The sequence below is a fragment of the Solanum verrucosum genome, unplaced genomic scaffold (assembly GCF_900185275.1).
Source record: "Solanum verrucosum unplaced genomic scaffold, falcon-dt-bn FXZP01000101.1, whole genome shotgun sequence".
Taxonomy (NCBI): Eukaryota; Viridiplantae; Streptophyta; class Magnoliopsida; order Solanales; family Solanaceae; genus Solanum; species Solanum verrucosum.
In genome coordinates, this window is record NW_026020111.1 from 107,104 (window position 1) to 123,200 (window position 16,097).

Genomic DNA, 16,097 nt, shown 5'->3' on the forward strand with positions numbered 1-16,097 from the left:
TATGAATGGACATTCACATTCAAAGAATTTGTAACAAGTTATTCTTAATCAATATTTGAACTTATTAATAACATTAGACATTAAGTAAATTTATTATGTCCTTATTTGTAATGTATAAGTTCAACCAAATATAAATTATCATACAAAAGTCTTTTTTCAAATCAACTGTTCTCACCAAGATCATATATTCAAAATAAATTACTCTGAATTTGAAACTAATTTTAGAAGTTTATTCAAATCGTCTTTAATTATCGAACGGAACAGTGTTAAGCCACTTATCAACTGTTCCAACCACACAGGTGTAGCAAATACCCCTTTTTTTTTTTTTTTTTCATATGCTAAATCCTCTCTTCCGTTAATATAGCAAATAGCCCCTCAATATTTTGTACTAATTCTAAAATCCCTCCTTTCTCTTTCCTCACAGTTCACTCTCCTCTGTCACTTTTTCCACCATTTTCCTCCCAAATCCACCGCAGATCTGACCCTCATAGCACCAGATCGGAACCCTACTTACCCCGGCGATGGAGGAGGCACTGGAATTGGCGCGAGCCAAGGATACGAAGGAGAGAATGGCGGGTGTTGAGAGACTTCACGAACTTCTCGAAGCTTCTAGAAAGAGTCTCTCTTCTTCTGAGGTCACTTCGCTTGTTGATGTCTGCATAGATCTTCTCAAAGACAACAACTTCAGGGTTTGTCAGGGTGCTTTACAATCACTTGATTCCGCTGCTGTTCTATCCGGTGAACATTTTAAGCTTCACTTCAATGCTCTTGTGCCTGCCGTTGTAGAAAGATTGGGCGATGCTAAACAGCCGGTTAGAGATGCTGCTAGGCGATTGTTGCTTACTTTGATGCAGGTACTCATGCATGAACGCGCTTACTCTTCGTTTTACTGTAACTCTACCCTAATTGGATTACGTTTCTTTCTTTTTTTTGCTTTTATTCATGTACATTAATTGAGGTGATTTTTATAATTTAATTTGGTTGTCTACTTCACCCGAACATAAAAAAAAATTTCTTCAAATTTTGAATTAATTGGATTGGTTGAGATTTGTATGACAGTGCAGAGATAAGTGTGAGATTTCTGAAGAACCCTTTATTTTGTTTCATGATGAAGTGGTATCGGTATAGAGGATTCATATAGCCAACCCTGGATTGTTGCATAGTTGTAGGATTGGTTCAAATGCTAAATAATGGTTGAAGATTTCTTTCTTTTGTCTTTTTAATTTTTTTATTGTGTAGGGGTTAAGGGTGGTTGGAGGTGGTGGAAATGATTGAAGTTTGATTGGAACAGGTGGAGATTAAAGAAATAATATGACCCAATTGTACTCTGGTTACAAATACTTAATATATATGAAGTCCAGTTGATTGGGGTATGCCTAGTATTTTCAGAAGGATCCAACATTAGTGAGATGCGGCTCAATAAAATTTGTGACATAAATCTAAGTTTTAATGTGAGGCTTTAAAATTAGAACCCGTTTGGCCATATATTTTGAAGTTGATGACAATTTGAGTTCTTGAAGTTGTGATTTTTGAAACTTGCAGTTGTCTCTAGATATGCATTTTACTCCCTCTATTCACTTTTACTTGTCCACTTTTTCAAAAATAGATTCACTACTTGTCCACTTTTTCTAAAATGGATTCACTTTTAACATATTAAGAAAAAATAATTATTTTTTCCCATATTTTATCCTTAATATTAATTACTTATTCTGCAAATCATTTTCAAGACCTAATACTAAACACTAATTAATAGGGGTAACGTGGTAAAATAGCAATGTGTTTTTTTAATGGGTGTGCCAAGTAAAAGTAAATGGAGGGAGTACTTGGAAATTTTTTAATATTTTCTGTGGGAACTTGACAATATTTGAGGAAATAATTTTTAAAATGATCAAATTTCACGGTCAAACAAATATTTGAAGATAAATTTTCGAAATTTGATCAAAATCTATGGTCAAACGCTAGTTCATTTTACAAAATTCAGGTATAGTTTTTTTTGAAGCTATATTTCTAGCCTTTTGAGCTATAATTGATTAATTATTTTAATCGATTTATTTTAATTATTTCTTTTTAATTGTTAGCTGCTCAAAAAGAAATTATTTCTATTTAATTAATAACAAACATATCCGATCCATTTAATATATATTTGTTGGGACGTGATTGATATTATGTAACAATAATTAGCTTTAGAATTATTTGAATCACCCTATGCTAAAAAAACATTAAATTCAAAAGAGGAGGAAAGCGCTATGGAGTTTCATATATTACAACTCTTCCAATTCTTGATATTAAAAATACAAGTATCTTGATTTAATCTTAAAAGACGTGCTCTTTGATTTATGAATCAATCAAATGTGACAAAGATAATTAGTTTGATTAAGAAAAGCTGAACTGAAATTGAAAAGTGTACTTGTTATAAACAGGAAAGGATGGATGTATGTGGACAAGGAAAAACCATTCCCAAATGGGAAGCTAAATGCACTAATTAATAAAAGATAAGAACTTGTAGTAATTAGTGTAGTGGATAACTCCTCATACAGGACACAATGAAGCGAGTGATGGGCACTAATCATAAGGAAACTGCCCACTCATTTAGGGCATTCAAAAATTTGAGGCCTAAACCCAATGCTTTAGTGGCTTTACCTTCTAGCCATCCCCGACACACTTTCAGGGATGAAAAGAGTGATAGTAGTGCAAGATTAAGTTCACCATTCTGTTACTGAAAATTCATTATTTGGAATGTAGAACGTTACTAATGATCAAGTTCTTTGACATGTTAATTTTGATCAAATATATGATCATCTAAAGAGAAAAACAATACAAAACAATGAAGTTATCATGGTTGTTGCCTATAATGTAAAACTAATTTAGCCTAGTATTTAAATGGAGAAGGATAGGGGTGGGCCCTTCCAAAGCATTTACCATCAGCCCTCAAGGATTTTTTGGTGGGTTGTCTCTCTCTCGAGGAATAGAAGAGTTTTTGAAGGTGTAGAGTGGAGTTTCCCTTGGTTATGAAGTAGCCTCCGTTCCCTTATTTTATTTTGGTGCACTCAGATAGTCCCCTATTGTGGGTGGAGTTTGTACAGAACCAGTTGATTGTGTAGATTCTTTACCTTTTTTGGTGTACCACTTGTATATAATCGTTTATGGCCTTGTTTATGATATGAAATATGTTTACTTGATGATAAATAAATAAATATAAAACTAATTTAGCATGTGAAGATGGCTTTTTTTATCAGGTAAAAAATAATTTTCATGGCAAAAAAACTGACCATACACAAGGGGTATACCAAAAGATCAAGAATGTACAGAAAAATGATTTTACAAACTCCAAATCTTCTATGGGGAGCTCCGTGGGTGCACCAAAAGAATATAAAAGGGATCAGAGAGACGGAGAACTCCTCAACTAGGAAAACTCGACTCAACCCTTCAAAAGCTCTCCTATTTCTCTCTGTCCATACCACTCGCGTTAACGCAGTGTAACCACATTCCATGCCCTACATCTTCTTCTCCTTCCAACCTAACATCAACTTTTTCACAGTACATGACATTGTCTGCAAAGTGCCAAACCACCTCACATATCCCACCAAGTGTGTGAAGATAATATAATTGGGATATTCTTTCTTTTTCCACAAGGCAGAACACTATTTTTTTTGATAACCACAGTGTTTGGGCCAGCTTGCGCGCGCCTCGACTAATTCCATGGGATACCTGCCACTTCCCACCAACATGTACCAGATTCAACTGTCACAAAGATGTAGATAAGACACCTATCAAATTGAGTACTTATTTTGCAAGTGTATTTTTCGAACGGTAATTTTATTAACTTTCAGATGTGAATGTTGGTTAGTTGTCACAGCTACAACCGTATCAGAAACAATCTCTCTACCCCCCAAAAGTAGGGGTAATGTTTGCATGCATCCTACCCTCCCCAAACACCACTTGTGAACACCCTCCCAAAGAGGTGCCAATCTATGCAGTACAGAGTCAGCAAAAGCCCAACCTGCAAACAAAAATGCTGCAACTTAATTTATACTAATCATTCTTTTTCAAATGACTACATGTTTTCTTTCCTTTAGCTACTTCATGCTTAATATGCAAAATATATTAGGAGTCCGAGTGCAGTGATGTAATCCATCACCAATCCCAACTCTCATTAAGCATTCATTTGTTACACAAGTAAGATATTACAACAGAGCTAAGACTACCATGTCCACATAAAAGAGACAGCTACTATTGGCTTATCCTCCCTTTTTAAGTTGCCGAATACTGCTCAGTTCTCAGTAATACAATCAATCCAAATGCACCTATTAATAAAATCTGAAATGATACCATTGTATTTTACTTTAGTAAACCTACACTTGTAAAGTATTGGCACAAGAAGAATTTTGTGTATGTTCAGAAGACTGGTTACATTTTCAGTCACTGTGATCCACTACCCATAGACCTGCAATCAAATATACAGACATGGTGGTCAACTCACGAGCAAAACAAGTTGCTCAACTAGAACCAGCATGAGATAATTTCAACTTGTGCTCAAGGAGAAGAAACTAGAAATCTATTTGATTGATTAATATATATATTCTGCAGGTTTCTTCACCAACTATCATCGTTGAGAGGGCAGGGTCTTATGCTTGGATGCACAGAAGTTTCAGAGTTCGAGAAGAATTTGCTCGTACTGTTACATCAGCAATTGGTCTTTTTGCATCAACAGAGCTTCCCCTTCAACGAACTATTCTTCCTCCGGTATGTGAATCAACATGAATGCTTGATGAAGCTCTTTTGTATGTTGTCATACAAAATAAGTAACCTTTTTAAATTCGATTTTGTAAACATCCTTCTTTTTTGCTGCTATTGTCAGATTTTGCAAATGTTGAGTGATCCTAATCCTGGTGTTAGAGATGCAGCTATATCATGTATTGAGGTTAGTGAAACTGTTTTCGTATCTCAATTTCATGTATTTGTGGTACTGTGTAGACTGAGTAATTTTTGTTTTCTCTAGAAAGGGAAGTAGATAAGTTTTACTTCCATTTGAATTGTTAAAGTTGTATGTAATTAGTGTCTGCATTAGTGATTTTGCCGATGACTTGCTGCCTTTAATTTTGACAGTGTGTTAATTGTAGCTATATGGTAAATTGGTAACATCGATAATCGTAGTGTTCGTGCCAGCTTGCTCAGACCTCGACTATTCCATGGGGTATTTGCTACCTCCCATTGTACAAGGTAACCATGTCTACCAAGACTTGGATACCAACAATAACAACAACAACAACAACAACAACAACAACATGCCCAATATAATCCCACAAAGTGGAGTTTGGGGAGGGTAGACTGTATGCTGATCTTATGTCTGCCTCATGGGTAGAGAAGTTGTTTTCGATAGACCAACGGAAACAGGAAAAAATCACCTAGTTGTTTTTGCTTCTATTGAGATCAGAACTTAAGACTTCATAGTTCTCAACCCATTTAATTGACTACTAGCTCAAACTTACACATTTTCTTTATGAAAATTGAATGTTTAATTTCAGTTTCAGTGTTACATAGTGAAGGAGGCTTAATTCAAGCTTAGCTCTTTTATGATGTAGAAATACAATTATTTTGTAAAATTTAGTAAAAAGGATAAAATAGGCATTTAAATAGTTGTACAAAGCGCACAAGAGTGTGGCCTAGCGGTCAATGAAGTGGTTGAAAACCATGAGGTCTTAGGTTCAAAACTTAGCGGAGGCGAAAAACACTAGATGATTCTTCCCATCTGTCCTAGCCTTGGTGGACAGAGTTACTTGAGTTACTTGGTACCTGTTGCTGGTGGGAGATGGTAGGTATCCCCTGGAATTAGTCGAGGTGCGCGAAAGCCGGCTTGGACACCAGTCATAAAAAAAATAGTCTTACATAAAGTTGCGTCATATGGTTGACATTTAATTGAAGAGCTATGATAAAGCTTCCACATACTTGTGAAAAGAAATTTATTACGCCTTTTTACTTCCTCCGCATTATGAGAGGATGGTTACAAGATAGTCCCACATCAACATTGTGGAGAAGTTTATAATGGTACTTATAAATGCAACACGAGGGGAGGACAATCTAGTGGTAAGGACCCTCCACCTCCAACCTATAAGGTTTGGGATTCGAGTCACCAAGGGACCTCCTGGCTAGTAGTAGAGGTTTGAGGGATGGGGCTAGGTGGGGGAATGAAAGAACACAAAATACACCTCTACTTTGCTCATATTCTTTATTGATATTTCTACACTTGGCTCCCTAATCGAAGTCATTGAATGTTTCTAACTTTGAGGTTCAGTGTCTTTTCTTTCCCTTCAATGATAAATTGGTAATATAAAGATGCTCCAATTTCACTGTCTTTGTTTTGATGCTCTTACAAGCTCACAGTCTGGTTATGGCTATGCCTGTTTATCAAGAAAGTCTCCTGTGATTGATTAATTGATCAAACATACCCATCTATACTAACAATAAAAAATAAAAATAAACTTACCTATCTATGATTAACAGTGCAAAGGCTCAAGATTGTTTGAATGAGTCCTATCAATTCAATCTGAAAGCCAGATTGCAGGACGGTGTTTGATTATAAATACCTATTCAATCTGGATATGAAACTATAATCTTCAATTGAAAAATAAGAGTATATTCCCGGAATTCAATTTACCCTTTTTTGAGCTGTGTAACCAAGATGATCAGCTTGATTCATGTGCCCAGTGGCTATATAGATTTTGGATTTAATGGAGCGTAATAGAAATGATTCTTCTGCGGGTTTTCTCATCCACAATTGTCATTTGGGTTTCTGCTGAAACGTGGATGGTAGAGTTCCAGACATCTGGTCTTGAGATGATACTAATATATGATGTTTCTTTCAAGACCGTTGAGAATATAATTAAATAATATAAGTGTGCTCTCTCTCTAACAACTTAAACTTTTAGATGAGATGGTTACAGACTTCAACATGGTATCAGGGCAGGCAGTCACCACCACCCATATCAAAAAGAATTTCCACATGCTTGGCCATGGAAAAGAATCAGGCCCGCATGTGAGGGTGTGTGTTGAGAATACAATTAAATAATAAAAGTGTGTTTGAGAATACAATTTAATAATAAAAGTGTGCTCTCTCTAATTGCTTAAGCTTTTAGATGAGATAGCTACACACTTCAACAAAGACCTTTTGCTCCAGCAAGCTAGTGGTGTACTTCTCATTCCAACCAGTGCAGTTATCATGCTGGTAGTGGAAGTGATTGTCAGTGTCACTAGTTATCTGCTAGCTTTTTCATTGTCTTTCATCAACATGCTACAATTTTAAAACCATTATACGCTGTGTGGAAATGATTAGTTGTTACTAGTTTTACTTGGTAATCATTTCTCTGTAGCTGGTTAAAGTTGCAGCAGGAGAGGATGTTGATGAATGTTTGAAAATATTTGGTTTCTGTTTGATCCAAATTGCTGCTTGTTAATATTTGTGCATCATTACTGAATACGTGCTGTATATTATTCTATGATGTAATGTTGATTTACTGCCTTTCACCAACAAATATCTAGTTCAATGATTAAGCATTATGCCTTTTAACAGTCCCTCTCTCCATGTTTTATCTTCTTTGCAGGAGATGTATTCACAGGCTGGACCTCAGTTCCGTGATGAACTTCAGCGCCATCATCTTCCTACCATGATGGTATGTATATAACTTGAGATGTTTTCATTCTAGCAAATATTTTCCTAGCACATGAAGTAACCTGAGTTTTCCAGTTCTAGATTTTATGTAACTTGGTTGACATAAATTGTGTTGGGGCAAGCAAAATTTCTTTTCGATCTCTGTCTTGACTTGATAATTGGCTGCAGCTAAAAGATATTAATGCCAGACTAGAGAAGATTGAGCCCAAAAATCCCTTAGCAGATGGAATTCCAAGAAACTATGCAGCTGCTGAGTTGAGATCCACTGGTCTTAATCCCAAGAAAAGCAGCCCAAAGGCTAAAAACTCAACTAGAGAGGTGTCTCTTTTTGGAGGTTAGTACATGCATCCGATAAACCTTGGAAACTTCTATTTTATTAAGCTTTTGTGGGCATCCTATTGTCATGTTACATGGTATAAAGTTTTCAAGGTTTTAACCTATCTAGAATTGTAGGTTATTACATATCCTCTCTGCATGTTTTTTCCTGGTTCAAGGGTTATTAATGAATGAGGATGAAGCGGGAGAGGGAGAAAAGCAGAATTGTGCAATGGGTCTAAGAACATAGAGAAATCATCTGGTGGTGTAGGGGTATTTTTCTGTGTAAAACAACTACTATGAATCTATGTCTAAAGGGTAGTTTGAGCAAAAAAAGGGAACAAAAAGAGAGAACTTTTGTGATCACGTAATGTATAAGAACAGTCTATGATTGTATGCTTGATCAAATGTCCCTTGGTCTCTACTCTTGTATAGGGGATGCTGATATTGCGGAGAAACCTGTCGAGCCAATTAAAGTGTACTCAGAAAAGGAGTTGGTAAGGGAGTTTGAGAAGATTGCCTCTACCCTTGTGCCAGAGAAGGACTGGTCTATCCGTATTTCTGCTATGCAGAGGATTGAAGCTCTTGTTATTGGAGGTGTGTTTTCTATAGTGACATTTGCTGTATAATAATGTCCCCTTTTATTGAAGTGATTTTTTTCCTATCATGTCTTGACCAGTTTATATTGTGCCTCATCTTCTATTTCATCTAATCAGGTGCAACTGATTTTCCTTGTTTCCGTGGACTTCTAAAGCAACTTGTTGTCCCTTTGAGTACACAGTTATCTGATCGGAGATCCACCATTGTCAAACAGGTCTGTTATTTAGTATATAATAGTAGCAACTCAGCTAGTGTGTCTTTTGGAAACTTACTTGTCCTCTAATTATTCGCTTCTGCCTCTTGCTTTGTTACCTGGGCTGTGTCAAATGGGTTATGTGTCTACTTATGGATCGATCTATACAGAAAACCTACTAGAAGTTTGAATATTTATATCAAACATTTTATAGCCCAGTTGATCCAAAAAAGCCTGCTAATGCTGTCTGCCCCCCTCACTGCAGTTGCCATCTTCATAGAGGCCTTTAAATAGTCAGATAGAATTGTGTCCCTCTCTTTTTACAATGCATTTATGCAAGCTAGGACTGCATCTCGACATTTGCACATATTTCTCCATTGTTTTGAGGACATTTTTTGCATCATTGCTTATTAATTCTCAGGTTAAAGAGTTTCACCTAATCTGAATGTATGCACATATAGCCTCTTGTCCTTTCTGTTAGATTTTACCAGTTAAAATGTCTGCTCATACAGGAACCTGGAGTGTCCGAGTACATTTATCAGGCTGCTTGCACTTCACATGCTCATTTTTTTTTCCTGAAAAATTGATGAGAATAAGTTCGCTAGTGTATGATATGCATATACTCCATAAACACGGAGAAATTTAAGTAGACTTAAGTGTTCCAATGGACTGGCTTTATGGTTTCTTCTTCTTATTTGTTGACAGGCTTGTCATCTGTTAAACTTCTTATCCAAAGAGCTTTTGGGAGATTTTGAGGCATGTGCTGAGATGTTCATTCCTGTGAGTAACTTCTTCTAGCTACTGTCTGCAGATATTTACTTCTCTCATCTCATTTAGGGAAAATAATGATCTGAAGCTAAATGGCATAGGTTGTTTCTGACTTCTGATTTGAATTTCAGGTTCTTTTCAAGCTTGTTGTGATAACTGTTCTCGTAATTGCAGAATCTGCTGATACATGCATAAAGACGGTAACACCTTATCTGCCATTATAATCATCTCTCTTTCATCCCTTGGTATATTGGTTAGTCATGTGGTGCTACTTTTATTTTCAGATGTTGCGCAACTGCAAAGTTGCTCGTGCACTTCCTCGAATTGCTGATTGTGCAAAGAACGATCGAAATGCAGTTCTTCGTGCAAGGTTTGTTTCTTTGTTGTCAATTATCATGTTTATTCTGATTTATTTCTGGACAATGCTGTTCCTCATTTACAACACTTACAGATGCTGTGAGTATGCACTTTTAATCCTGGAACATTGGCCTGATGCATCTGAGATACACCGTTCAGCAGAACTTTATGAGGACCTTATAAAGTGTTGTGTAGGAGATGCAATGAGTGAGGTATGTACCTTGAATTCTATGTATCAGACGCATCATTCAATCTCCCCTCTTATTCACAGACACATAGTTTCTCTGTTTCATTCTGTACTCGCAATACATCTTTTTTCCCTTTTTTTTGCAATTGTTACTCAGTTGAAAACTTAACAGGTACGATCAACTGCAAGAACTTTGTACAGAATGTTTGCAAGAACTTGGCCAGAACGATCCAGGCGTTTGTTTATGTCCTTTGATCCTGTTATCCAAAGGGTGTGCTGTTTTCTCTTTGCTCTTCCAGCGCTGATGATTAGCATTACTTTAAATTGCTTTTAGATTTGGCATGATGTACTAAAGGTGAAACACTTCTGCAGATCATAAATGAGGAAGATGGTGGAACTAACAGACGACATGCTTCACCTTCTGTTCGAGAGAGGAGTTCACACTTTTCACTTGGTTCTCAAACATCTGCTTCTTCACAAATTTCTGGTTATGGAACATCTGCAATAGTTGCTATGGATAGAAGTTCCAGTTTACCTTCAGGCACATCCCTCTCAACTGGGCTACTCCTGTCACAGACTAAACCTGTGGGTACTGGCACAGAACGTAGCTTAGAAAGTGTACTTCATGCCAGCAAACAGAAAGTTTCTGCTATAGAAAGTCTGCTCAAAGGTCTGGATATGTCTGAGAGAAGTCGATCCTCTAGTTTGGATCTAGGTAATTCTTTCCTCTTCCTTTATTCTTCCCCATCTCAAAATCTTGTGTGTAGTATTTAAGTGCCAAGGTGAAAGCCTTAAAAGTTCATCCACATGCAGCTTCTAATATTTGGCAAAAGGGATGCTGAAAGAAAACTAAAAAGACTGTAGCTATAATATTCTCTCTCAAAATAGAAGACTTGCCTTAATGTATGAAATTTTTTGAAGAACTTAATTTTTCTTTTCCTGTCCCTAGTGCAGGAGTTGACCCTCCCTCGTCCCGTGATCCACCATTTCCTCTTGCAGTTCCTGCGTCAAATAGTCTTGCTAATGCTTTGGTAGATGCACCATCTGGTTTCTCTAAAGGTAAGAATCGCAATGGTGGGTTGGGTTTGTCTGATATCATTACTCAGATCCAGGCCTCAAAGGATTCAACTAAATCATCCTATCGAGGCAGTGCGGTTCATGAATCTTTTTCAGGGCTTAATTCTTATTCGGCAAGAAGGGCTTCTGAAAAACTACCAGATAGAGGTTTTGTTGAAGATAATGCTGAACTAAGGGAAGGCAGACGATTAATGAACTCACACATTCACAGACAATACATAGAGTCACCATACAAAGATGCTAACTTTAGGGATTCTCAGACTAATCACGTTCCAAATTTTCAACGTCCTTTATCAAGAAAGAACACAGCAGGAAGAATGTCTTCTAGCAAGAGAAGGAGCTTTGATGACAGTCAGCTCCCGCTAGGAGAAATGTCAAGTTGTGTGGAGGGACCTGCCTCACTAAGTGACGCATTAAGTGAGGGTCTCAGTTCTAGTTCAGATTGGAATGCTAGGGTTGCTGCATTTAGTTATGTCAGGTCTTTGCTACAGCAGGGGCCTAGAGGTTTTCCAGAAATCATTCAGAGCTTTGAGAAGGTTATGAAATTATTTTTCCAGCACCTTGATGATCCCCATCATAAAGTTGCACAGGCTGCTCTGTCAACCCTTGCAGATCTTATTCCAGCTTGCAGAAAACCTTTTGAAAGTTACATGGAGAGGATTTTGCCCCATGTTTTTTCACGGCTAATTGATCCCAAGGAATCAGTGAGGCAGCCTTGCTCAACTACATTAGAGATTGTAAGCAAAACATATGGTATCGACTCCCTTTTGCCAGCTTTGCTCCGTTCATTGGATGAACAACGTTCTCCTAAGGCCAAACTTGCTGTAATTGAGTTTGCAATTGGCTCTTTTAACAAGCATCCTTCGAATTCTGAAGGTGCTGGAAATAGTGGCATCCTCAAGTTATGGCTCGCTAAGTTGACACCATTGGTCTATGATAAAAATACCAAACTGAAAGAAGCGGCTATTTCATGCATTATATCAGTGTACACACACTTTGATGGAACAGGGGTTTTGAATTTTATTCTTAGCTTATCAGTTGAAGAACAAAATTCCTTGAGACGAGCTCTGAAACAGTATACCCCTCGTATAGAAGTGGATTTGATGAATTTTCTGCAAAATAAAAAAGAAAGACAACGTTCCAAGTACGATCCATATGACGTTACTGGCACATCTTCTGAAGAGGGATATGTAGGAGCTTCAAAGAAAAATAATTTATTTGGAAGGTATTCTGCTGGTTCAGTTGATAGTGATGGTGCCAGAAAGTGGAATTCTGTTCCAGACTCGACCTATATGACTAGCTCTGTAGGTCACTCATTGTCAGATGATACTCAAGACTTCTATCATGGTATTGAAACTGGTGCCAACTCTGATTTTCCTGTTTCAAAAGCCAAGGATTCAAAACTTTTGGCCCTTACCGCAAGTGGGAGTGATGGATTATGGGCTAATCCACAGAAAAGCAATGACGACAGCTTAAACGTGGAGCACACTTCCACAACCCGTCTGGAGGTTAATGGGTTAATTGACTCGGAGCATCTAGCTGCAGCTGATAATGAATCTGATTTGGGACTTAATCACCTGAAACTTTCTGCTCTGAAGATAAACTTAACTCCAGCAACTGAACCAAGCATTCCTCAGATTCTTCATTCAGTGAGTTCTCCGTGGTCAACCTATGCCTGTTGAGTTACACTTTATTGTTAAATTCTCTGTGATTCTCCTCTTCCTTGGTTAATAAATCTCTCAAATCTTTTATGCAAAAACTTAGGATGTAAACTATCACAATCCTTACCCTGCTTTCTCTGGCACCTTTTCCAGATTTGTAATGGCAATGATGATAGTCCTGCTGCCAACAAGCATGGTGCACTTCAACAACTAGTTGAAGCTGTTACCAAAGATCAATCCATATGGAGCAAGGTATATTAGTCACAGATTTATCTGTATGTTATTGCTGTCTCTTTATGTAGATTTTAAGTCCTCATGTAACATTGTGAATAACATGTAGTTTAGTTCCTTTTTTAATATTCCAACTAGTTAGAGTTCAGTTGTTACCTTTTATTTGAAAGGTCTTGTGAATATCAAATTTTGATTTTGCTAATTTAAAAAATATGGATTTTATCATGAATTATCATCTTTCATTCACTGCAGTACTTCAATCAGATATTGACTGCTGCACTCGAGGTGCTAGATGATTCTGCGTCATCAATAAGAGAACTTGCCCTATCTCTGATTGTTGAAATGCTGAAGAATCAGGTCTTTTGTCGCTTTTCAAATTTATTTTTGTTCCATCCCTTTAAGCTATAGATAAGAATTGTCTGCTTCTTTTTAATCTTTTTGTGTAATGTCATTTTACGTTATCTATTTTCTGTTGTTCCAGAGAGATGCCATGGAGGATTCAGTCGAGATTGTAATTGAGAAATTGCTCAACGTAACCAAGGATGTTTCTCCAAAAGTAAACTCACTTAGATGAAGTTATTATGCTGAAAATTTACGTCCCTCCTTTCTAATGTGTTGTTATATTTGTCCAGGTTTCAAATGAAGCTGAGCATTGTTTAACTACGGTGTTGTCTCAGTATGATTCATTTAGATGCTTAAGTGTGAGTTTTGGTGTTCCGTTTGAATTTGCATAGCAAGATATCTGGGTTTTTTCTTTTCTTTTTCACTCGGATCTCATGGCCTACTCATTTTGATAATCCTATTTCTGATAAGTTGCTGCTGTCACAGGTTGTTGTTCCTTTGCTTGTCACAGAAGACGAGAAGACTCTTGTAACCTGTATTAACTGTTTGACAAAGGTAATTTGCTGATTGGATCTGACTTCTGAACTCGTTAGAGTGTTGTGTCTAGTTTATTTTTTGGTGAAAAATAGTAGTAATTGCTCTACAGTATGTCAAACTTGGAAAAGCTATGGTGTGATTGGTTAGTGATTTGAACTTGTGCCTCTTTCTTCAGCTTGTGGGGAGGTTTACCCAGGAAGAATTGATGTCTCAGCTATCTACATTCTTACCTGCCCTGTTTGATGCTTTTGGAAACCAGAGCGCAGATGTTCGCAAGGTGCCAATTACCTTTTCCCTCTGTTTTCTTTCTTCTCTCTTTAGAGCCCAGAAAAGCTTCTAGTATTAAGGATGAAATCAGTAATAGTGGATTGGTAGCATTAGGTATGCAATATAATCATTCAGTGTTAATACCTATTCCTTTATTAGATGCATTGAGCCCCAGACGTCATCATTTCACTGTGTTTGTAAAATATATGGTCATCAGATAAAACCTTGTACCTATCCCCAAAAGAAATGAAAAAGAAAAAAAGAAATAAATCATGCAGTAAACCTTAGTAATACAAGCTTTGAGGCTGTGATATAACTAAATTGGATTGCTTATATTCAGATTAGTGTCTTGTATACTGTTGAAGCATGAAGAGATAAATACAGTTCACATTCTGTACTTATTTGTGGTTTTATCAATTAAGCTGTTTTCTGAAATGTATATTTTTCTTGGCTGGCAGACTGTTGTGTTCTGTTTAGTTGACATATACATCATGCTGGGCAAAGCATTTTTGCCATACTTGGAAGGGCTAAACAGCACACAGTTGAGATTGGTGACTATTTATGCAAATAGAATATCACAGGCTAGAACAGGCACTCCCATAGATGCTAACCGCAGTTAGCTTCTTTGAGGATTTCCTTGTAGGTTTGTTTATGAGAAGTTTAATGTTTTGATGTGTCGTGTATATCGTGTGAATGTGCATTTTGAAGGTGGGTAAAGTTGTATTCTTTTATTCAACTGTGTGTTCATATTTTTTCCTCCGCATGGGAGTTGGAGAGTGCGTGTGGGGACAAAGGTGAAATTGTAAACAGTAAATGTTGTGCTTTTAATGAAATCTACAGTATTTTGAGTAACTTCTTTAGGAACTGAATTTTTTTTTACATTTGGTGATCATTAGAGTCGTTGATGCAGTAGTGTTTTCTTGGCTAAAACTTTGTAATTATTTTATGTTTTATGGTCCATTTATGTAGTTTTTCCTACATAATCCATATTAGGAGGACTTCATTAGATCTTTTGCCAGCTTAAAGCTAATTCGGTTTCCTTTAGCAACAAAATATAACTCATTTTACCATATTCTGAGGCTATGTAAATAATTTTCATAGACGTAATTTGCTTTTAGCTTCTCAGGCTAAACTAGTTCCAGATAACAAATTAAAACTATTTTGGGGTTCCGACTTTCACTTTCCAATTCCTACGGGGAAAGGAATGTCTTACACAAACTGTTCAACGCATTGTCTTATCTCATTTCTGCAATATCACGATTTTTTTCATATATATATATATATATATATATATATATATATATATATATATAAAGAGAAACATAGACAAGGTGATGTGCCACTTCTCTTTGATAACCATTCTTATTTATCTTTTATCTCATTTTTTTGACTTTTTTTTAATATCTTTAATTATTTTATTTTGTAAAAGCATCCCCTTAACTCATAATTCCTTAATAAATAAAATCATAACTTTCAAACTTTTCATATTCATAACTTTCAATTCTTTAATGTACAAATTTGTAACATCTTAAAATCATTTTAATAGATTTTTTTTTTGAGGTATATGTACCTCCCACTATAATTGTATATATATTCATGTATTCTTCCAATTTAATTTTTTATAATTCTTAATTTAATTTTATTGATGTAGAGTAATAACATGTTAAAAGATAGGGAGATAAATCTATTTATTTTATTTTTATAATTAAAAAATATTTATTCAATTCAATCAACTTTTCACCTACCACTATAATTACCTTCTTAATTAGAGATTTTATATGATTCATCCACCTTTAATTATATATTTTTTAATTAATTTCATTAATGTGGAGTAATAATGTATTAAAAGATGGGAGATTAAAATACAAAAATTAGCCTATATATATACCTTTCACT

General features: G+C 36.1%; 1 protein-coding gene across 1 annotated transcript; it reads left to right on the plus strand.

Annotated features, from left to right (window-relative positions):
* Positions 1 to 431: 431 nt before the first annotated feature.
* LOC125825529 (CLIP-associated protein-like) lies at positions 432 to 15,054 on the plus strand. Its single transcript, XM_049504854.1, has 21 exons — positions 432 to 854; positions 4,588 to 4,743; positions 4,859 to 4,921; positions 7,599 to 7,667; positions 7,835 to 8,000; positions 8,417 to 8,578; positions 8,698 to 8,795; positions 9,480 to 9,554; positions 9,674 to 9,742; positions 9,827 to 9,912; positions 9,994 to 10,111; positions 10,259 to 10,357; positions 10,459 to 10,801; positions 11,041 to 12,812; positions 12,978 to 13,076; positions 13,308 to 13,412; positions 13,537 to 13,611; positions 13,688 to 13,756; positions 13,884 to 13,952; positions 14,110 to 14,211; positions 14,660 to 15,054. The coding sequence occupies exons 1-21, from the start codon at positions 522 to 524 to the stop codon at positions 14,819 to 14,821; spliced, it is 4,290 nt and encodes a 1,429-aa protein (XP_049360811.1). The 5' UTR covers positions 432 to 521; the 3' UTR covers positions 14,822 to 15,054.
* The last annotated feature ends 1,043 nt before the right edge of the window (positions 15,055 to 16,097 follow it).

What these genes read in the sequence shown, in the direction of transcription:
- LOC125825529 (XM_049504854.1), top strand. Translation starts at nt 522, where the DNA reads ATGGAGGAGGCACTGGAATTGGCGCGAGCCAAGGATACGAAGGAGAGA. An exon ending in TGTTGCTTACTTTGATGCAG is followed by an intron (nt 855 to 4,587) that starts GTACTCATGCAT and finishes TATATTCTGCAG; the next exon opens with GTTTCTTCACCAACTATCAT. An exon ending in GATCCACCATTGTCAAACAG is followed by an intron (nt 8,796 to 9,479) that starts GTCTGTTATTTA and finishes ATTTGTTGACAG; the next exon opens with GCTTGTCATCTGTTAAACTT.